Genomic DNA, 23,999 nt, shown 5'->3' with positions numbered 1-23,999 from the left:
GGCACACTGGGCACAGCCCAACCAACACAACCATGTCTACATTCCACTCTTGTCACCGTAGAAATAACTCCACAGAGGCCATTATCCCATCACCCTTTATTTACATGTGGAGAATCCAGCTCCCTCAGAGCCAGTTTTCAGAGTGAACAGAACCTATGACACAAAAACAGAAAGTGCTAGAAATTGCAGCAAGTCTGGCAGCATCTGCGAAGATAAATCAGAGTTAACATTTCAGGCCCGGTGACCATCCTCAGAACCTCTAACACTCCTGTTTATATTTATCAGCAAGGGTTCCCTAATTGAACCAGATTAACAGCCCTACTCGGGGAACTCATATTCTCTGAGGTGACCTGGGTGACGTAGCCATGTTTGGGTTATTAAATTTCATTGTTACTTTGGATGCTTTATTTAACTGTAACCCCTAACCAACTCCCAACTATTCTCCCCATTTCCCCACCCATCACCCCGTGCTCCCTGTCACCTAAATCCTCTATACACTTAACCCTGATCATTTGGATTCTTATTATTGACACAGTATTCTTTCCACCAGAATGCAACATTTCACAATCACATGAATTGTTCGTATTTGCCACTCATCACCCAGTTCACAACTTCATTCATTTCTTTCTCTTTTGTTATAGCCTTTCTCTGTGGATCACATTCCACAGTTCATTGTCAGTCTCATATTTATATGTTATCTTTCCAATTCCTGAATCCAGTTAAGATGTGCAATGATCAGCCCCAATCTCTGTAGAACTCCACTTCCTACCATTTGCAACTCTTCCAACATTCAAAATCTGAGAGAGCCAAATAGAGTTTTAGGGGTGCAATTCACTAGAACAAAGAATAAAGATAATTTATAGCCCAGGAACAGGCCCTTCGGGCAAATTGCAAATTTTTGGAAAGAATTTGGTGGCGACTTGTGACCTCGGTCACAGTGGGAGCCTTGAAGCTCTTTATTTGTTGGGTCTTAGCACAATGATGAGACATGAAGAATGCTCCAACGCAATGGCTTCAAATTGCACCCTGCTAGTGGCATGATGATGCATGAAAGGTCACCAGGGATTTGTTAAAGATTGGAATAAGGGTTGGGTTGAGGGTTGGTGCTTCCATTTGGGGTTAAGTAATCTAATCTGCCTTGCTGATTAGTACATGAGCCAGGTTTGAGGCCTGAATCCATGGTTATGGGCCACTTCCTGGGATATGTTCTAATTGATAGCATTGGTGAGCTAGGGAGGACCTGCGTACACATTCAGTGAAGTTACTTGCCTTTGTGACAGGCCCAAGCTCTGGGTTTTTGTGCAGCTGCAGTTAATGCCGGCTGTCTCAAAGAAAATCAAGTTCGTACAAAGACTTCAAATTAGCGGCTTATTACTTTTGCAAAGGACATAAAAACTTGTCTGCCATCAGGATAAGCAATGCTTCTTTTTTATCCTCTCTCAGATTGAACTTTCCAACTCTCCAACAGTCATAGTATAGATCCTGAAAAATGTGGGTCTAGTCTGTAATTCTGCAATAGTGCTGGGATGAATATCAATATCAAGTACACTCTTCATTACTAACTTTGAAAACAAGTGTGTGATGCTAAACCAGAGGCATAAATTGCATTATGTCCCCCTTTGGCACATTGTGAGTAAGAGGGGTCCTTCTTGAGTGCCCAGATGGAGATTAACTGCTACCTAATTGTTTGTCATTGAAGTAAGTTTCAGAAACCTGCTCCTCTTGCTTTAGATTCCTAATATTTTCCTAATATCAAATTACATCTTTAATATTACTCCTGTTTGTCCACGAGAGAGAAAAATATCCAAACCTTTTCTTCCTCTGTGTAAAAAACACTGCAAGTGCAACAGCAAGAGTGAGCAGGACGGCACATCCCATTCCCAGTCCCACCGCTAGACCTGTGAGACAGAAACACACCAGGCCCGGATTAGTTCATCAGCTATAAACAAGCCTCCCTTACTGTGGTTCATAGCAAGAGCCACCAGGCCTCTCACTCACCTCCCAAGGCTGTAGCCACCACTCACTGCCTGTCCCTACTCATTAATAAGATGTACCCGTGTGCCCCAGCTTCCCCAACTATGCCCCACTTGCTGGATCATTTTTCATGATAATTGATCAGATATATTTTCTAATGATCACCCCCTCCTCCCACCTCCCCAACCCCACCCCTAGCCCCTACTTACCTTTCATCCAAATCAACCCATCACTCAGCAGCTGAAGCAGGCCACTCTCATAGTTCCTCAGGGACCACAATATTTTCCCTGCAACTCAACCAGGACATTGACAAGTTGGCAGTGTGAGCAGATAGGTGACATATGAGTTTCAATGCAGAGAAGTTTGAGGTGATACATTTTGATAGGAACAACATTGAAAGACAATGCAAAATTGAGGTACAATTCCAAGGTGGGTACAGGAGCAGAGGGATCTGGGTGTATATTAGATTACTCACAGTGTACACAGATTATTGAAAGTGGCAGCACAGTACAGAGAGTAGTTAGTAAAGCATGCAGTATCCTTGGCTTTATTAATAGCAGGATAAAGTACAAGAACAAAGAGATGATGATCTTAGCTAGAGTACTGTGTACCGATGTAGGCACCATATTAAAGGAAGGATGTGAAAAGATTGGAGAGACAGCAGAAGTAGTTTGCAAGCAAAGTTCCAGGGATGATAAACTTTGGCTTTAGTTTGAGGTTAGATTGTAGCAGGTGGAACAGCTCTCCTTGAAGTGGAGAAAACTAAGAGGAGATCTGATAGAGGTTTTCAAAATCAAGAGTAGGCTGGACAGGGTAGATAGAGAGAAACCATCCCTACTTGTAAAAGGAACAAGAATGAAATGACATACCAGTATGTAGTTTTAAAGTGATTTGCAAAAGAAGCAAGGGTGCTATGCGAAATAAATAGATAGTGAGTAGTTAGGTGACAGAATGCATTACCTGGAAATGTGTGGAGGCAAATTCAACTCAAGAATTCAGGAAGGCATTGTGTGATAATCTGGATAAAAATAATGTGCAAGGATATTGGGGAGAAAGCAGGAGATTAACACCAGATCATTATACTCACTTAATGATCTGGTGCAGGCATAATGGGTCAAGTGGCCTCTTGTGCTGGAATACTGACTATAATTCTGTGAAGTGAGTGCCATTTCTGCCCATGGACGTGAATGTCTGTCACCTGTTCAAGAAGGTTCCTGTTTTCCTTCAACTTTGCCTGCACGAAACTAATGCTCTCGAGCTCTCAAGACCAGCGTCTAGGAACCAATCCTTTCCCCTCTTTCATTCTGAGGATGTGGAACATTTCCCACTGGCATCCCAATCGAGACCAGACTTGGGTCTTACTATCTCGGTGTAACTAAATATCACAGCCACAGGATCAGTGAGACATCAAAGCTGTAGAAGTATCTGATACTGGCTTGCTGCACAATTCTACTGATTGCACTCATCCTCTCATTACCTACCTGGTTACATTCTGCCCCTCAGGATCACAGTTGGCTGGTTTGCAATGCTGAAAGAGGTTAACAGCAAGGGTTCAATTCCCAAGCCAGCAAAGCTCACCATGACAGCCCAGTCTTCTCAATCTTCTATACCCTTGCTCTATATATTTTTGCCATGTCTCTGATATCATCTATTCTCTTGCTCTTTATCATCTATGCATTGCTCTACATTCTCTATACCTGCATTCTATATCTTCTACACATCTGCTGTACATCCTTAAACTCTTGCAATGCATCCTCTATATCTTTGCTCTACAACCTCTATATCATCAGTCTAATATCTGCTATTTTATATCCTCTACATCCTTGCTCTTATATCTTCACACCGCTGCACTTATATCCACTATATCACTGCTGTATGCCTACACTCCACACCCACTATATACTCCTACTCTATCACACCCATATCTTTGCTCTCATATTCATTATATCTCTGCTCTATACACAACTCTGTGTCCATACACCCACTCTTATATCCTCCATACCCTCACTTTATATCCTCTATGTCTCCACACTAAATCCTCTTTACCCTTGCTCTTTATTCAGTGTACCCTTTCCCTATAGTGTCATAGTGTACTTTTGAGTGGCAAAATATATCAGTTTTAGACATTATATTATTAATTAAATTAAATCTACTTTTTGTGGGATAAAGTGTTCCCTAGTTTCTTTCCTGAAAGATCACTTTAAGGAATACTGCAACTGTCGGTTCAGTATCCCAGACTTGGTCACCAGCAGATAACATTTCTTCCTACACCTTTTGATGCTATCATTTTATTACAGTGCTTCAGAGAAAGCAGTTGTCCTCTCTCTGGAGTGGCTCAAAAGCAAGCTTCCAATAATCTGGTGGGCACAATCCTCTTTATGTTCTTAGCCTAAAAGCCTGAAGTGCAAGTATGTATTCTTCAGATGCTCCCCAAAATAGAAGCAACAAACAATGACTGTAATTAAACCCAAAAACAAATGTATCCAAGTGAGGCTAAGCAGTCATTTCGAACGAACCTTCATCCACTTCCGATTCATCATCATCTTCAACAGGTGGTCCTCCTGTCAAAAGAGCATCCAAACAGCCAATTAAAGACACACTCAACGATCTTGCTGCTCACAGTGACTCCACGTCTGTATATTGAGTAAAGATTAGCTTTGAACCTTGTTTCACAAAACCGCCTTTCTCTAATGTCACCTGTAAATTGGAGGTATTCCTGAATGACGTATAAAGGAGTGATTTTGGAGTCTCACACTTTCTGCTTAAATTTCTGCTCCAAGCAGTTCCTTCCCAAGGGCCCAGAAATGTGTTCCCGATATTTAATTGCAACCCAGTGGGCAGTGTTGACAATTAAAGGAGAATTGTAGAATAGTTATAATGGGAGATTTCAATCACTCAAACACAGACTGGGATAGCAGTGCATTAAAGGGCAGAGTAGGGAAAGAGTTCTAGAGTTTGTTAAGAAAACTTTTTCATCAGTAGTCTGATTCCTGTTGGAATGCTCTAACATATTATTATTTGGGAACTTGGAGGAAAAGTACATTGTAGTTTCTGTTCTGAGAAGGCCTGACTCTTTCAAAGTTCAGAAATTCAAATTTTGAAGTGCGTGTTAAAAACAGCACTTCCAGTAAGTCATGTGAGTATAGCTAAACCTGGGGATATGATTGTACGGTATTTGCTGCCTTGAGTTTTATCCAGACAGAGATAGAGAGAGAAAGGAGGGGTGCAGTGACAGAAGTACATTTGCAGGTTTATTCAGAGAGAATAGGCCCTTTCACAGGAACAGCAGTTAACCGTCAAGCTTGTCATGCCATTCAATACAATCGTGGCTGATTGGGCACTTCGTTGGTTTCAACCCGCCCATTGGCACATGCCTGCACACCAGTAATCAAAAATCTACCTTAAGCATTCTCAAAGACAAAGCTTCCAAAGTTTTTGATACAGAATTCCAAAGGTTCATAACCAATTGGTTAAAAATGAATGCTCCTCATTCTCCTCCCCAACTAAGTATATCAACCTTATTTCAAATTGTGCTCCTGGTTTAGATTAGATTAGATTACTTACAGTGTGGAAACAGGCCCTTCAGCCCAACAAGTCCACACCGCCCCGCCGAAGCGCAACCCACCCATACCCCTACATCTACCCCTTACCTAACACTACGGGCAATTTAGCATGGCCAATTCACTTGACCTGCACATCTTTGGACTGTGGGAGGAAACCGGAGCACCCGGAGGAAACCCACGCAGACACGGGGAGAATGTGCAAACTCCACACAGTCAGTCGCCTGAGGTGGGAACTGAACCCGGGTCTCTGGCGCTGTGAGGCAGCAGTGCTAACCACTGTGCCACCGTGCCGCCCTACAGCACAGCAGGTTCTAGACTCCCTACTCGGGAAAAGATGTCACCTGCATCCACCTTGTCTATTCCTTTAAATATTTAATAAGTTTCCCTGGGATCACGTCTCATCAGTCAAAGCTCTAGGGAATAGAGACTCAGTTTGCCCAATCTTCCTTCATAGGAAAGTTCCACAATCCTGGAACAAGTCTGGAGAATTTTGTTGCACTTCCTCCAAGGCATTAATATCGAAGGCAGTCTACCCAAACTCTTAGACAATGGAAGCAAAACTTAGCTACTCCTGTACTCAAATCATCTTGCACTAAAGGCTGATATTTCATTAGCCTTCCTAATAACTTGTTGCACCTGCCTGGTAACTTCAGTGATAATTGACAAGAACAGAGTTTAGATTAGAGTGGTGCTGGAAAAGCACAGCAGGTCAGGCAGCATCCGAGGAGCAGGAAAATCGATGTTTCGGGCAAAAGACCTTCATCAGGAATAGAGGCAGGAAGCCTCCAAGGTGGAGAGATAAATGGGGGTGGGGGGGAGAGAAAGTAGCATAGAATACAATAGATGAATGGGGGTGTGGATGAAGGTGATAGGTCAGAGAGGAGGGTGGAGTGGATAGGTGGAAAGGAAGATAGGCAGGTAGGACAGGTCATGAGGGCAGTGCTAAGCTGGAAGGCTGGAGCTGGCATGAGGCAGGGGAAAGGGAAATGGGGAAACTGGTGAAATCCACATTGATGCCCTGGGGTTGAAATGTTCCGAGGCGGAAGATGAGGCATTCTTCCTCCAGGTGTCGGGTAGTGAAGGAGTAGCGGTGAAGGAGGCCCAGGACCTGCATGTCCTCAGCAGAGTGGGAGGGGGAGTTGAAATGTTGAGCCACAGGGTGGTGGTTGATGTTCCCCAAAGCAGTCTCCTCTACATTGGGGAGACTGGACGCCTCCTAGCAGAGTGTTTTAGGGAATATCTATATTCACTCCATTGTTTAAAAAAAGGTTGAAAAAAAGTTTGATGCTGAGTTATTTTAATACTATAGTCATAGAGTCATAGAGATGTGCAGCACGGAACAGGAGTTTGGAGGTCATGTTGTGGCTGTACAGGATATTGGTTAGGCCATTGTTGGAATATTGCGTACAATTCTGGTCTTCTTATTGGAAGTATATTGTGAAACCTGAAAGGGCTCAGAAAAGATTTACAAGGATGTTGCTAGGGTTGGAGGATTTGAGCAAAAGGGAGAGGTTGAATAGGCTGGGGCTATTTCCCTGGAATGTCAGAGGCTGAGGGATGAACTTAGAGAGGTTGATAAAATCATGAGGGGCATGGATAGGGTAATAGACAAGGTCTTTTTCCTGGGGTGCGGGGAGTCCAGAATTAGAGGGCATAGGTTTAGGGTGAAAGGGGAAAGATATAAAAGAGACTTAAAGGGCAACCTTTTCACGCAGAGCGTGGTACATGTATCGAATGAGCTGCCAGAGGAAGTGGTGAAGGCTGGTACAATTGCAACATTTAAAAGGTGTCTGGATGGGTATATGAATAGGAAGGGTTTGGAGGGATATGGGCCAGGTGCTGACAGGTGAGACTAGATTGGGGCAGGATATCTACTGCCTTTCATTGTTGAAAAGCTTTTATAGCTTTGTAAATACAATGTATGCAAGTGTGTAAATGTAAGAGTTATCTGTAGAGTCTGTAATAAGTGATTTTTAATGATGTTTATAATAATAAGAACTAGCTTTATTGAAGCTTTCTTTCTTCCAAGAGATGATTTGCATTTTTAAATACTCATATATTTCTTTGTTCTATGTAAGCCAGCAATTTATGAATATTGTAATGTCTGGGAACAGGGATGCTCAGTGTTTGCTCAATTCATCAGGTCAAACATTTGCTACATTCAATCTTGCCTAAGGGGGCAAGATTGCCCCCTAAAGGGGGCAGGGATTGTTGTGCAGCTTTCAATAGGTCACTCAGAACAACTCAAGAGTTGTTGCGCTGTCTGTTTTCAGTCACTTCAGAGAGAGACAGTCAGAGAAGAGGGTCTCTTTCTTTGAGCTGCTAATCAGTCAGGTATTAAAGAGGTCGGAAAAGAGGCATCGCTCCAAAAATGTGCAGCTGTAGCATGGTCTAAGCATTTAAGACTCAGGAAACATTCTGAGAGACAGTAGGTACTGCTAAATGTTGGGGTTAGGATTCTGGAAAAGCCCTGAGTGCTGTAGGTATCAGAGTGACTCTATGTTGTTAATCATTCAGTGTATTTGAGAGTGAGACTGAAGGAGGCACAAAGCAACATTTGTTTCTGCAGCTGTAAAACTTTCATGCTAAAACAAACCTGGACGCATCAGTAGTATGGTGGATGTGACAAAGTCGGAATTGAAATCCCTTGTGGAGTTTTAATGAAATCTGAAATGAAAATTAGAGTTATCACTAATGTCTTGTGAGGGGTGGAGTGGTGGGAAATGATGCTGAGAAATCCATTTACCACATTTATAATTTGATGTAAACCATGGGATATTTGACCACAGCTTGTCTTTTACCTGTATTTACTTCAGGTTAATGATGGATATTAGAATATGAATTGTCTGGGAGGTAGATTGCATTCCCATTCTAACTTTGAAGAGAGAAATTTATAATTATTTGTTAAAATTATGGAATCTTGTGGCTTTATTCCTTTAGTAAGTCCCTAGGATCATTCATTTTGTTTAGTTTTAAATAAGCTCATGGTCCAAGTGAAATAGTAACATAACTTTGGCAATCTAGTCCAGGCTTATAACAAGGGCTAGGGACCAGAAAGTGGAGGGGTGGCACCAGGTGAATTACTCCTTCAGGGAGCCAGCACAGACACAATGGGAAGCATAGCCTCCTTCTGGCTGTACCTATTCTCTGATCCCATGATTCCATTGTGTTTTTACCCAAACCTGAAAATAAAAATGCTATGATCAGTCAAAATGACATTGAAGCAAAAGAAAAGGACTGGCGATATCCTTCTGGAAAGGATCTGATAAATTAAGTAATTTGGTCTACTTGTGACCCCTGTCTCACACCAATATGCTCTCTTTACCAGTGACACTCCTCATCGTAAGACTGAATAAAATCTCAATATTTACTGCATTTCTATCAGGTCCCCTCCCAAACACCAATCTCACCATTTTAAAGATGGTCCCCTAGCTCACCCTCAGAACTCATTCTTTCCACAAGAGAGTCATGTATCTTTTCTGGCCTCACAGATTCTTTTATTCTCAGGGACTGGAATGGAACACAGCTCTCACTGTGTGGGATTAGCCAGCCATTGAGTACATGGTATTCCATATGATTTATTCCAAACACATCCAACAATAGGATTGATAACACATTGACAGGATTTTTTTGTTGTACCTCAGCAATTTGACTCTCAGTTCCTGTATCTAACTCTGTCTCTATCTCCTCCATATTACCTATTCCCCCGGGATTTCTTGTCTTGCTTCAATGTGGGTGGGGAATCGATTTGAAAATGCAGCAGCAGCATGAGAGTGAGTATGTGCAGCTGTATGAGGGCGGCCAGAGGGTGACCTCCTCCACATTGTGGGCTGGCTCCATGTCACAGTGGGAATGGGGTACCTGAGTCACAAGTAATGAATTAACCCTTTAAATTTGACTCTAGCATCATGTAGAAAGCCCCCTAATGTAAGTAGACCTTACCCATTTTACTGATACAAAATGAATTGCATGCATCAAGGAGGAAGAACCTGTTTCCATTTCCTCCACATCCTCCGTACAAAAAGGTTTTGCATTTCTTCTTTGCACTGTCAAAGTAATAAAGCAACAAACGTCCTTTACAATCTCCGGGATCTTTTGGCAGCAAGCAAGCCCGGTCTGTTGAAAGATTACAGGAGATGACCCATCAGTAAAACTCTTCATGATCACACTGGGCTGTATAACATGTTAATCACTGTAATAACTCAGGATTCCAGACTGGAAAGTAACATTGGTTATAGTTGAATGCCAAAATAGAGCCACTATTTGTGGAATAGATAGGCTAGTGCCCAGCCCAGGACTGACACTTCTGCAGACCAATCCTTGGATCTGCTTCATTTCTTTTTCTTTCTTTATATCTAGAAGCACTATCATATAGAACCAAATATTTTGCTTTCCATCACCAAATCATCATTGCATTCTCTTTGTTTTTAACTACTAACCACTGCCGGTAAATTGTCTGCGTAGACAGCTGAATATTTACACGCAAATTCCATTACTGCCAATGCTGCCCACCACTCTCTAAAGGCATGGAGGCTATTGGTGGACACCACATGCTCTCTCTCCAAGGACACTAGGGCACGAATGTAGCCCTGGAAGAGGAGGAAGCAGTCAGCAGAAATGACACCCTCATCTGTTTTTTTTTTAAACAACCTGTTCAGAGATGTTATTACAAACATCTGAAACAGGTGGGGTTTTAGTCCAGGGCACTTGGCTCAAAGCTAGGGACTACAGGAACCCACACTTGAGTCTGCTTTAAAGATATTGTCTTACCATCCTGTTCAGAGATATTATTATACACATCTGACAGGTGGGACTTCAATCCATGTCTCTTCCCACTGTGCTACCAAACTGAGTTTGCTTTTTTTTTCTTCATTTTCTAATCAATGTGTTATTACACACCTTTGGAATAAGTGGGACCTGAAGCCAGGCCATCTGGCTTACAACAGGGATACTACCACTGTGTTACAAAAACTCTTTTTTTTGTCTGCTTCTTTTTATTTATTTAACCCAGGTTTCTAATGAACCTGTTCAGAGATGGTATTAAAAACCTTTGGAGTAGGTGGAACATGAACTTGGGTCTCTCAGTTCAGAGGTAGGGACACCACCACTGCACCACAAGAGCTCCTTTGGTCTGCTTTATAAAGGGCTCAGGTGATGAATTCCTGTTTGGTAAGTCATTAACGTTACCAAGGGACTCATCAAGCTCCATCAGGAGATTCATTAGTGACTCCCCATGTGTCTTGTAGGGGTTATCACACTTCTGGCTATACAAACAAGGAACAAGAGTAGGTCACCCAGCCCATCGAGCCAAATCTGCCTTTCTCACCTGATTAGCTTTTAACCTCAACTCTATGTTCCTACAATCCCTAATAATCTTTCATCCCCTTGGTAATCACTTTTACACTAATCAATCACACATTGTCACCCATTCTGAAGCTGAACAATGACTGAAGTCAGATTGAACTGAAACTCAAAAAAGACAATAATAAATTCACACTTTGCTAGAATTTCTTTACAAATATGTTCAATGGGTTGAAAGTTGAAACTAGACCTTAACTCTCAGCAACCATATAAATGTAATTTCTTGAGATTAATTTCACATAATACAAGTATGCATCCCTGTTCTGACACCGCCTTTCAGTTACTGTAAGGTTTAGATCTGTTAGAACATGTTATGGCTCAGCCATAAACAAACACATAGACCTAGATACCATCTGTCAACCCCTCAGAAAATGAACAGGAAATGACATCACCACAAACCCCAGGAACCCCATCCAGGAGAAAGATATAAATAGAAAGTAGGAGACAACAGCTTCGCTTAACTTGGAGGTCGCCACTGATGATGTTACCTAGCCAGGTAATGAAACATCTGGATATCAAACCTACAGCTCAGCGAGCAAACCTACACCCTAGATGTTTCTCCTGAAGTGAGCAATTTTGTTCTGATCTGATATTTAGATCTGGAGGTTCCAAGCAGAGGCAATGGTGAGTGGATGGACCCTGCATTCAAAGATTCCTTTGACTCAACAGCCCTTAAGGCATAGGAGCAGGAGTAGTCCGTTCACTGATCAAGTTTGCTCCACTATTCAATGAAATCATGGCTAACTTAATAATTCTCAACTTCAGTTTTCTGTCTTTTATTCCCTTTTTACTTAAAAATAAGTCTATCTCAGCTTTGAATATACTTAACAACCCCACCTCAACAGCCCTTTGTGGTAAAGAATTCCACTGATTCACTGTTCTCTGGGAAAAGAAATTCCTCTTCATCAATGTCTTAATATTGATCCCTCATTCTGAGATTATGCCCTCTGGTCCTAGACTCTCTCACAATGGTAAAAAAAATTCTGCATCAACCCCATCAAGTCCCCTAAGATTCTTGTATGTTTCAAACAGGTTGCCTCTCATTATTTTAAGTTCCAATGAGCACAGGCCCAGCCTTCTCAAGCTGTCCTCATAACAAAATACCTCCACACCCAAGACTAACCTGAGTCTTTCAGGATACTCCATCAGAGCAGCTTCTGAGAAGATAGGACACTCAAACGATTTTGAGTTCCAGCTAAAAGATCCTGTATGATAGTTAGGAGAAGGGTGAGATGCTTAGGCTGGGTGAGGTGGTTTGTGTGGGTATATCAATTGGGATGGGTAAGGTAGTTAGAGTGGGTGAGAAGATTAGAGTAGGTGGTTAGGATAGTTGAGGTGAGTGTGACGGTCAGGGTGGGAGGTGGGTAACGTGGTTAAGGTGAGGCGGTTAGGGTGGGTGAGGTTGTTAAAGTAAATGAAGTGGTTGGTCTGGGTAAGGTGTTTAGGGTGGGTGTGATTAAAATAGGCAAGGTTGTTTAAGTGGATTAGGTGCTTAGAGTGTGTGAGGTGTTTAAGGTGGATGAGATGGTTAGAGTGGGTGAGATGGTTGATTAGATTAGATTAGATTCCCTACAGTGTGGAAACAGGCCCTTTGGCTCAACCAGTCCACACCAACCCTCTGAAGAGTAACCCACCCACACCCATTTCCCTCTGACTAATGCACCTAATCCATTGGTTGGAGTGGGTGAGATGGTTAGGATAGATGGGATTGTTAGAGTGGATTAGGTGGTTAGAGTGGGTGAGGCGCTTAAGGTGAGTGAGGTAGTTAGAGTGAGTGACGTGGTTAGAGTAAGAGACATGGTTAGAGTGGGCAAAGTGGTTGGAATGGGAGGTATGAGGTGGTTAGGGTGGGTGAGATGGTTAGGTTGGGTGACATGGTTAGGGTGGGTGAGGTGGTTAAGGTGGGTGAGGTGTTTGATCCCTGAGTTTCTATGTGTGGCCAGTGCAAGCAGAAACATACACTAAGTGATTGGACTTGTCTGTGAGTGTGATCCCTCAGACACTATGTACTTGCAGCAATATAGATTTAGTTTATTACCTACCATCATTGGGATAGATGTCAGCTGCCAGGCTGGAACAGTTCCTCATGCAATGTTTATCTGTGAAGAAGCGGTTCGCATTTCCTCCAGCTCCTCTATAGGCAAAAATCTTACACCGGTCACTGGTTTGATTGTAATAAAATTTCACAGATGGGTTATCTCCAGCTTGTCCTTCATCCATGGGCAAGTTGCAAGCTGTAATATGGGCAAAAGCAAAGTACTATTATATGGAATTTGCAACACAGAAAGTCATTTGGCCCAACCAACTCATACATGCACTTCCTCCCACTGTACTTCAACAAACTCAACTCACATATCACTTTGACAAAAGGTCAGTTAAACTTGAAACGTCAGCTCTTTTCTCTCCTTACAGATGCTGCCAGACCTGCTGAGATTTTCCAGCATTTTCCCTTTTGGTCACATATCAATTTTTTTGCCCCATGTGCTTCTCTATGCTATTCACTATCCTTCAGGGTTGCGTGTGCCTATTTGTGAAGCATATGCAGAGAAGAGTACATTTGGAAAACTTCTTCACTCCTTCATCTGGAGTTTGCTACACTACTCAAATCCACACCTGGCTAGCTTTTATATATATAATCTATTAATATTCTTTTGTGATGAAATAACAGAAAGGACTGGATTGAATCAAATTGAAAACTGAACAGTCCCTCAGTGGCACTGTGCAGGGGATGATCTATTAGACTAAACTCCACACAACCCTCCCGCACCATCCCACCAGCACCGAGAGCTTCCATGTGCTTCTTCAAGCATGTTGTCCAGGACATCTAGATGCAGATGTCACCATAAAAGAGAAGCCGTACACCATTTAGTACATTTTTGTGAAAACAAAAACCAGACTGCACAGAACTCAAAGAAACTGAAACAGCCCATTATGGCAGAGTAATTAATAAAGGGAAGTGGGATTTGAAAATAATTTGTGGGAGAAATATTTTGTAACAACCAATAATCAGACACATGCAGGGAAGGTAGGATGTAACCCTGGACTTTCTGAGTGGCAGGCAGAGACCGAACCACTGTGCCACAAAAGTAGATACTTGCTGCTCAATCTGTTCAGAGACGTTACTACACACCTCTGGAGCAGGTAGGACTTGAAACCCAGGTCTCCTTGGCCGAGGAGAAGCGATGCCATCACTGTGCCACAAGAGGGCTCCCAAGAGATGTTATTAATAATTCACAAATTATTTTGGGCACCTGTTTGACTTGTCACCTTTATCACCAAGGCATCCTATTCACAGAATTAGATATCAAAAACCTCAAAAGTTGAGGTTGCAGTGACTTTCCCACTCACTCCCTGGATAAAGGTATTTCTCTCTAGAAAGTCTCAGTATATGGGCTAGACCATTTAGGACGTGTATCAGGAAAAATGTTTTCTCTCAAAAATGGATTGTGGAATCATCTACCAAAGAAGGCTGTGGAGACCAAGTCACTGAATATATTCAAGAAATAGATAGATGTATTTTCAGATATTACAAGCACAATGATTATGGGGAGAAAGCAGGAAGATAACATTGAGTTAGAGGACCAGCCAATGATCATAATAAATGGCAGAGCGGACTCAAAAGAATGATTGGCATGAACTCCCATTTTAAACGTTTCCATGTCATTGAACAGCATCATAATCCGATATCCTAACTGTCGAAATGTTGGATGGATTTAATGAGACAGATTGAAAATGGGAGGTACACATAAACAGTCTTGCTGTTAATTGAGTAAACTGGTGCAACTAACAGGTGCAACTGCTATAACATTTATGGCTGTTTCATAAGTTGTAAAACCATTCTGTCTGAAGCAATGATTTCACAGCTGTGTTTACTGAAATATGGAACACTTGTGCACCCAGAAAGCAGCAATACAAAGTCACAGGAAAAGTTCAGTGAAAGATTTGCAAAGCCATTCTGGGTCCACATTACCAGAGTCGTTCACATGATTGCAGTCTCACAATAATTCAGATCAGGTTCAACTTGAGACCTGTTGCGACCACGCTGTCATTCTTATCTTCACACGGCCCAAACCACACATTATTACCGATCTCTCATCCACTGTTACCAACCTACAACTCATTGTTACCATCCCTACATATGTCACCTCAAACACTCACTCACCCATTTCCTACATTCTACCTGAATGAGGTTAACTATTTATTGGCTTCACATTTCATGTCAGTGTTAGAGTGAAGTATCGAACATGCCACTGGAAAAAAATGGAATTGGAGAACACCACAGCGTAGATAATGTGATTGGAGAACACACCCGTGAAGAGAATGCAATTTTGAGTTATGTTAATGTCATAGTGACCCTGAAATAAGAGACAGAGGGACTGTTGGTTAGATTTGGAGAGGAAATTGGACAAAGCTGATATGAATGTCAAATAATGGGTTTTATGGGACAGAGCAAAATACAATGTGGGGAAGGGGTTGGGGAGGAGAGAAGTTGGCAAAGAGAGATAGAGTGTGGAGGAGGAGGAAAGAGGTTTGTTGGGAGGTGAAGGAGATGGGGTTATTGATGGCAGTTGGGGAGGGAGATTGCAGTGATCAGGATGTGATTTAATGTGGGGTCATGAGAAATGAGGAAGAGTTTCTCCTTTTGTTTCCACATTCTATTCAGTTTGTGTTGGTGGTCACTGCAATTGAACTTTTTTTTGTTCATTTGTGGGATGTGGGCGTCACTGGCCGGCCAGCATTCATTGCCTATTCCTTGTTGTCATTGAGAAGCTGGGGGTGAGCTGCTTTCTTGAACCACTGCAGTCCACCTGCTGTGGGTTGACTCACAATGACATTAGGGAGGGAATTCCAGGATTTCAACCCAGTGACAGTGAAGGAATAGGCAGTGGTGATCCTAGCTCCCTCATGGCAAGCTATCCAAAGAGGGAGTCTCAGATTGGCATTAGGTCTCTAATTGCAAATGTAAAGATTACAGGCTGCGAATCATGATGCATTTGGGCTCTATTTCAGGATCACACTTGTGAATACTGATGTGTCTATTTATATCCAGACCTGAATAAAAATCAGATGGTGACATTGAAAAAAAATTGCATTTTTGTAAAAACAAATCATTTTTAATATAGCCCCTATGAACATTGCCCCCTCTGAGGGATCATATGTGTAGCTTTCTCTTGTGAGGTTTCTGGACTTTGAAAAAATTAAACAGCACGTGGCTGATTTGGAACAGTGATTCTTCACTGTGCACTGTACAAGAAGCACAGAGGTTCTGCAACAGTCGTTCCAGAGGGCAGTCACTCCACATTGTGATCAGCAGGTAAGACGATGTGGAGATACAGCAGGTGAGTGGGTGACCGTTTGTCAAAAGGAAAAGAGGCATCTAGTGCAGGACACCAGAGCTCCATGAAGCTGTCTACCAGCTGTCTAATAGTCATAGGGTCTTACAGCATGGAGACAGGCCCTTTGGCCCAAACTGACCATACTGACCTAAGCTAACCCGATTTCCCTACACTTGGCCCATGTCCTTCTAAACCTTTCTTATACATGTATTTGTCCAAATGCTTTTTAAATGTGTTAATGCACACATCTCAAACACTTCTGCTGGCACCTCATTCCATATGCGTACCACCCTCTGTGTAAAAAAGTTGCCCCTCAGGTTCCCTTTTTCTCTCTATAGCTCAGACCATTGAAACATCGTTGTGAATTTCTTCTGCACTCTTATCAGTTTAATAATATCCTCCTATAGCAGGTTGACCAAAACCAAACATAATACTCCAAGTGCAGCTTCACCAATATCCTGTACAACTGCAACATAACTTCCCAACTTCTATACTCAGTGCCCTGACTGATGAAGGCCAGTGTGCCCTGTCTACCTGTGACTCTACTTTCAGAGAACCATGCACCTGAACTCCGAGGTCCCTCTGTTCCACTACACTCCTACCATTCAGGTCTGACATTTTAGGTGCCTATATAGTGTGCAACATGGCTGAGTCGGGGTGGATAACTCAAGGGAAAACCACAGTACCATGGTGGCCGAGACTATTCTGGGAAGAAAGAGAGAGGCTGCAGACAGATTAGAAAATTCGAGGGATAGACAGTCTAATTTATGGCTGAGATTATATGTCCCATATGGTCTGTTGCCACCGGGTGCAAAGGTACAGGATAAAGGAAGGATGAATAACCAATGGTAGTGGTTCATGTGTGAACCAATGACATAAGGAGGGAGAACCTTGTGGTCTTGCAAGATTGGTTTGAAGAGTTGGGAGTAGGTTAAAACAAAAGACCTCAGGGGTTGTAATCTCAGAAATATTACCTGTGCCGGGCTTCACCATTTTGATAAAGTTAGATCAGGGAAGTAAATGTGTGACATGAGGGATGGTGTAGAATACACCGTTTAAGAGTTTTGGGACATTGGGATCACTTTTGGAAAAAGAGAACGCTGTTCAGAAGAGATGAAATGCAAGTAATCTCCTGGCTGAGAGAATAAATAGTGTTGTGGGGATGGCTTTAAATTTATAAGGCAGGTGGTTGGTTGACTAATGGGTCTAGTTTGGAAGTACCAGTGAGGACAAAAGACAGAAAATAAGGAGCAGGGAAAAGGGAGTCAAGGAAGGCTTGAGTGTTGACAGTGAACAAAGAGGTAGATGTTTGCTAATGGGCAAGAAAGTGCTAAAGCCAAGGTTAAATGGTATGTATGTAAATGCAAGGAGTATAGTGAACAAAACTGGGCAACTGGAAGCAGAAATTGCTCTGGGACCATGACATAGAATCATTGATGGAAACGTATTTAAAGCCAGAACAGGATTGGATACTTAACATTTGGGTTAGAAGGCTTTTACTAGAAACAAGTTTGGTTAAAAAGTGAGGAGAGGAAACACTCTTGGTTAAAAAAAAAAGGTATGATAGCCCTCAAACACGATACAGCTCCTGAATTTGAATCTGTATGGTTGGAAGTGAGAAATAGGAATGAAGTGGTGACCTTGTTGGGTTTTTATTATAGACCTCCAAATAGTGGGGAGGATAGAGAAGAGAGAATTTGTAGGTAGATTATAGAAATCTGCAGGACAAGGGTTGTGGTACTTCGTGAATTCAATTATCCTTGGGTAGACTGGCAAAAAGGTAGAGTGTGAAGCATGGACGGAGTAAAATTCTTGCAATGTGCGGAGGAGAACTTTCTGAGACAGTACATTTCTAGTCCTACCAGTAGGGGATTGTGCTGGATCTGGTCCTAGGAAATGAGGTAGGTCAAGTGTAGAATGTCAGAGTGGGGAAGCATTTGGGGAATAGCATTCATAATATGACAACGTTCAAAGTTAGTTTGAAAAGGATAAGAAACAATCAAGTACTAAGATCCCAAACTGGAAAAGGACAGATTTTAGGGGTCTATAAGTTGAACTGGAGCAGGTGATTGGAAATGCATTTTGATGGTTAACATAGTCGATGAAAAATATGACACTTTCAAAAGAGGGATGAATAGGGTGCAAGCTACATAGATACCCATGAGAAGTAAAGACGGCGTGTCTAAAGCTAGAGCACCCTGGATGAGTACCCTTACTTAGAAGAAAATAATGGAGGAAAAGCAGACACATGATGCATACCAGAATAATAATAGCAATAGAAATCCAAAGGGTATCTCAAGTGCAGGAGAGAGGCAAAGACTGGAATAAAGAAGGCTAAGAAAGCCATGAGGAAAGGATGACTATTGAGTGTCCTTGATAAGTATGTACCTGTCAGGCAGGGAGGAAAGGGTTGTGTGAGGGAGCCATGGTTTAATAAGGAATTGGAATCCCTTGTTAAAGGGAAGAGGGCGGCCTATGTAAAGATGAGGCGTGAAGGTTCAATTAGGGCGATTGAGAGTTATAAGGTAGCCAGGAAGGATCTGAATAGAGAGCTAAGAGCAGCAAGGAGTGGACATGAAAAGTCCTTAGTTGGTAGGATTAGGGAAAACCCTAAGGTTTTCTATAGGTATGTCAGGAATAAAAGAATGATTAGGGTAGGAATAGGTCCAGTCAAGGATAGTAGTGGGAAGTTGCGTGTGTAGGCTGAAGAGATTGGGGAGACACTGAATGAATACTTTTCATCAGTATTCACTCAGGAATAGGACATTGTTGCCGATGTGAATATTGAGTCACAATTAATTAGAATGGATGGCTTTGAGGTATGTAGGGAAGAGCTGTTGGAAATTCTGGAAAGGGTGAAAATAGATAAGTCCTCTGGGCCTGATGGCATTTATCCTAGGATTCTCTTGGAAGCAAGGGAGGAGATTGCAGAGCCATTGGCCTTGATTTTTATGTCCTCGTTGTCTACAGAAATATACAACTGCAACATGACCTCAAGACTCCGGAACTCAATTCCTCTACCAATAAAAGCAAATGGAGGCTAGCAAATGTGGTTCCCTTGTTCAAGAAGGGGAGTAGGGATAACCCGAGTAACTATAGGCCGGTGAGTCTCACTTCTGTTGTGGGCAAAGTCTTAGAGAGAATTGTAAGGGTTAGGATTTATGAATATCTGGATGGGAATAATGTGATCAAGGATAGTCAGCATGGTTTTGTGAAGGGCAGGTTGTGCCTCACAAACCTTATTGAATTCTTTGAGAAGGTGACTAAGGAGGTGGACGAGGGTAAAGCGGTAGATGTGGTGTATATGGATTTTAGTAAGGCATTTGATATGGTTCCCCATGGTAGGCTACTGCAAAAAATACGGAGGTATGACATTAAGGATGAGTTGGAAGTTTGGATTAGGAATTGGCTGGCTGGAAGAAGACAGAGGGTAGTAGTTGATGATAAAGGTTCATCTTGGAGTGCAGTTACTAGCGGTGTTCCACAAGGATCTGTTTTGGGACCATTGCCGTTTGTCATTTTTATAAATGACCTGGAGGAGTGGTTAGAAGGTTGGGTGAGCAAGTTTGCGGATGATACGAAAGCCGGTGGAGTTGTTGACAGTGAGGAAGGATGTAGCAGGTTACAATGGGATATAGATAAGCTACAGAGCTGGGCAGAAAGGTGGCAAATGAAATTCAATGTAGCTAAGTGTGAAGTGATTCACTTTGGTAAGAGTAACAAGAAGATGGGGTACTGGGCTAATGGTCGGATAGTTGGTAGTGTGGATGAGCAGAGGGATCTTGGTGTCCATGTACACAGATCTCAGAAAGTTGCCACCCAGGTAAATAGTGCTGTGAAGAAGGCATATGGCGTACTGGCTTTTATTGGTAGAGGAATTGAGTTCCGGAGTCTTGAGGTCATGTTGCAGTTGTATAAGACTCTGGTGCAGCCACATCTGGAGTATTGTGTGCAGTTTTGGTCGCCATACTGTAGGAAGGATGTGGAGGCACTGGAACGGGTGCAGAGGAGGTTTACCAGGATGTTGCCTGGTATGGTAGGAAGATCGTATGAGGAAAGGCTGAGGCACTTGGGGCTATTTTCATTGGAGAAAAGAAGGTTTAGGGGTGACTTGATAGATGTGTACAAGATGATTAGGGGTTTAGATAGGGTTGACCGTGAGAACCTTTTTCCACGTATGGAGTCTGCTATTACGAGGGGGCATAGCTTTAAATTAAGGGGTGGTAGGTATAGGACAGATGTTAGGGGTAGATTCTTTACTCAGCGAGTCGTGAGTTCATGGAATGCCCTGCCAGTAGCAGTGGTGGACTCTCCCTCTTTATGGGCATTTAAACGGGCATTGGATAGGCATATGGAGGATAGTGGGCTAGTGTAGGTTAGGTGGGCTTGGATCGGTGCAACATCGAGGGCCAAAGGGCCTGTCCTGCACTGTATTTTTCTATGTTCTATGTTCTATGATGGCTGACTGCAGTAAAACAAATTGTTAAATGTTATTCAAACCTATTAATAGTAAAAGATTAATGAAGGATATAGCAGGGCCCACAAGGAACAAGCAGGGTAAGCTGCTCACTGAAGCAAAGGGTATGGCAGAGGTACTAAATGAGTACTTTGGTTCTGCCTTTACCAAATTAGAAGATGGTGACAATGGCCTAGTTATAAACGTGAGTGTTGAGCAACCGAGCAGTACAGTGCTCGGATAAAGAGAGAGATACGGGAACAAACTGAAGAGCCGTTGATAGAATTTTCCGGGATTAATCCTGGGGGACATGAAGATGTGATGCAGTTGTTTAAGAGAAAAAGTAGCAAAGTATGACTCAGGACAGGAGAGCAAACAGGACCCCTGGAAGGTATGTTGCCTACCAGGTGCCAGGGTCAGGACGTCTCTGATCAAGGCTACAAGATTCTGAAGGGGAGGGTGAATCGCCAGAAGTCGTGGTGCCCATTGGAACCAATGACATAGCCAGGAAAAGGAACAAGGATCTAAAAAGCGATTTCAGGGAGTTAGGTTGGAAGATAAAAAGCAGGACAATCAGAGTAATAACCTCATGACTACGACCGGTGCCATGTGCTAGTGAGGTGAGGAACAGGGAGCGAGTGCCGATAAACATGTGACTACAGGGCTGTTGTAGAAGAGAGGGCTCCAGATATGTAGATCATTGGGGTACCTTCTAGAGAAGGTGGGACCTGTACATGAAGGACAGGTTGCACTAAAACCGGAGGGGCACCAATGTCCAGGGCAGGAGACTTGCTGGAACACTTCGGGAAGGTTGGTGGGGAAGGGAACCCGAGCTACAGATCAGAGGAGAAGGTAGTTGTTGAACAGGCAGAAATAAAGTGCAGAAAGTCTGTCAGGAAGTTGATTGGCAAAGGGATGGTTAAAATGTTAGGAATAAGAGTGGTCGAAGTGGTGTCCTTCCTTATCTGTATGTGAGGATACTACGATTGACCAACTAGCCACAAAAAGACATGACTCTCTCTCACTAGTATCCTCACATACAGATGAGGAAGGACACCACTTCAAGTGGGATAACACATCCATCCTAGGACAAGCCAAACAAAGATACGCACAAGAATTCCTGGAAGCATGGCATTCCAACTGGAACTCTATCAACAAACACATCGAGTTAGACCCCATCTACCACCCCCTTGAGAAAAGAAACAGGAAATGACTTCATCACAGGAAATAACATCACCGCAGGAAATGGCATCACCAACCCAAAGACACCCAAACATATAAATAGAAAGCAGGAATTTTCAGCATTGTTTTGCCTGAGGCCCACTGAAGATGTTACCTAGTAGGGTAACAAAATGTCTGGAAATGAACCTTCCAGCTCAGTGAGCAAACCTACATCCAAGCAATAGGAACAGACAGTATAGGAAGGTATTTAATTGGGGGAAAGGAAATTATATTGCTTTTAGACAGGAGCTGTGGAGTATAAATTAGGAACAATTGTTCTGCAGGAAATATACAACAGAAATGTGGAGGCTCTTTAACGAACATTTGTTGCGAGTGTTGGACAACTTTGTCTCACTGAGACAGGCAAGGAATGAGAAGGTGAAGGAGCCTTGGATGACAAGAGAAGAGGAGTTTTTTATCAAGAGGAAGAAGAAAGCTTGCTTAAGGTTGAGGAAGTAAGGATCTGGCACAACTTTAGAAGATTTCAGAGTAGCTAGGAAAAAACTAAAAAATGGATTGAGAAGAGCTAGGAGGGGGCCTTGGTGGGAAGGATGAGAGAAAACCCAAAGGTATTCTACACATAGGTGAGGAAAAAGAGAATGATCAGAGAGAGAATAGAGCTGATCAGGGATACTGGAGGGAACTTTTGCCTGGAGTCTGAAGAGGTAGGGGAGGAAGGAGAAAGTTGTGTCTCATAAGCCTTATTGCATTCTTTGAGGATGTGACAAGACAAGGATGTGGTGTTTATAAGGCATTTGTGGTGTTCAATAAGGCATTTGATAAGGTCCCCCATAGTTGGCTCTTTCAGAAAGTTAGGAGGTATGGCATACAGGAACATTTGATTGTCTGGATACCGAATTGGCTGGCCGAAAGAAGACAGGGAGTGGTAGTGGATGAAAAATATTCTGCCTGGAGGTCGGTGACCAGTAGTGTCCTGCAGGGATCTGTTCTTGGGCCTCTGCTCTTTGTAGTTTTGATAAATGACTTGGATGAAGAAGTGGAAGGGTTAGTAAGTTTGCCAATGGCGTAAATTTTGGTGGTGTTGTAGATAGTGTCGAGGGTGATTGCAGGCTATAACAAGATATTGACAGGATGCAGAGCTGAGCAGAGAAGTGGCAGATGGAGTTCAATTTGGATAAATGTGAAGTGATTCATTTTGGAAGGTTGGATTTGATTGCTAAATGAAAGGTTAAAGACAGGATTCTTGACAGTGTGGAGGAACAGCAGGATCTTGGGGTACACATACATAGATATGTCAAAGTTGCCACCCAAATTGATAGGGTTGTTAAGAAGACGTATGATGTATTGGCTTTCATCACCGGGGGATTGAGTTTAAGAGCCATGAGGTTTTGCTGCAGCTCTAAAAAACCCTGGAATATTGTGTCCAGTTCTGGTCACTTCATTATAGGAAAGATGCAGATACTTTAGAGAGGGTACAGAGGAGATTTACCACGATGCTGCCTGGATTGGAGGGCTGGTCTTATGAAGAGAGTTTGAGTGAGCTCAGGCTTTTCACATTGGATAAAAGAAGGAAGAGAGGTGACTTGATAGTGGTGTACAAGTATGAGAGGCATAGTTAGAGTAGGTAGCCAATGACTGTTCTCCAGGGCAGAAATGGCAGTCACAAGGAGTCATCATTTTAAGGTGATTGGAGGAAGGTGTAGGGGAGATGTTTAGATAGGTGGGTAAGTAGGCAGAGAGTGGTGGGTGCGTGGAATGCACTGCCAGCAGTGCAAGTAGAGTCAGAGACTTTAGGGACATTTAAGCGACTGCTAGACAAGCATATAAAGGAAATAGGAGTATACTTAAGAGGGAAATCAGGAGGGCAAAAAGGGGACATGAAATAGCTTTGGCAAATAGAATTAAGGAGAATCCAAAGGGTTTTTACAAATACATTAAGGACAAAAGGGTAAGTAGGGAGAGAATAGGGCCCCTCAAAGATCAGCAAGGTGGCCTTTCTGTGGAGCCACAGAAAATGGGAGAGATACTAAATGAGTATTTTGCATCAGTATTTACTGTGGAAAAGGATATGGAAGATATAGACTGTAGGGAAATAGATGTGACATCATGTAAAATGTCCATATTATA

General features: G+C 42.6%; 1 protein-coding gene across 3 annotated transcripts in view; it reads right to left on the bottom strand.

The window, feature by feature from the left end:
* Positions 1 to 23,999, bottom strand: part of LOC140458536 (BPTI/Kunitz domain-containing protein) — a 66,031-nt gene that overhangs the window by 2,364 nt on the left and 39,668 nt on the right. For 2 of the 3 annotated variants that reach the window (XM_072553312.1, XM_072553313.1), the window contains 5 exons: positions 12,941 to 13,132; positions 9,480 to 9,653; positions 4,491 to 4,535; positions 2,184 to 2,261; positions 1,811 to 1,898 (listed from right to left, as the gene is read on the bottom strand). In XM_072553312.1, the coding sequence (XP_072409413.1) occupies positions 1,811 to 1,898; positions 2,184 to 2,261; positions 4,491 to 4,535; positions 9,480 to 9,653; positions 12,941 to 13,132 (577 nt within the window). The remainder of the gene's footprint in view (positions 1 to 1,810; positions 1,899 to 2,183; positions 2,262 to 4,490; positions 4,536 to 9,479; positions 9,654 to 12,940; positions 13,133 to 23,999) is intronic. The other variant, XM_072553315.1, reaches the window with a different exon arrangement.

The sequence above is a fragment of the Chiloscyllium punctatum genome, chromosome 33, assembly GCF_047496795.1.
Source record: "Chiloscyllium punctatum isolate Juve2018m chromosome 33, sChiPun1.3, whole genome shotgun sequence".
Lineage (NCBI taxonomy): Eukaryota > Metazoa > Chordata > Chondrichthyes > Orectolobiformes > Hemiscylliidae > Chiloscyllium > Chiloscyllium punctatum.
The sequence above is the reverse complement of the archived record's forward strand: the minus strand, read 5'-3'. Positions and strand labels throughout refer to the sequence as shown.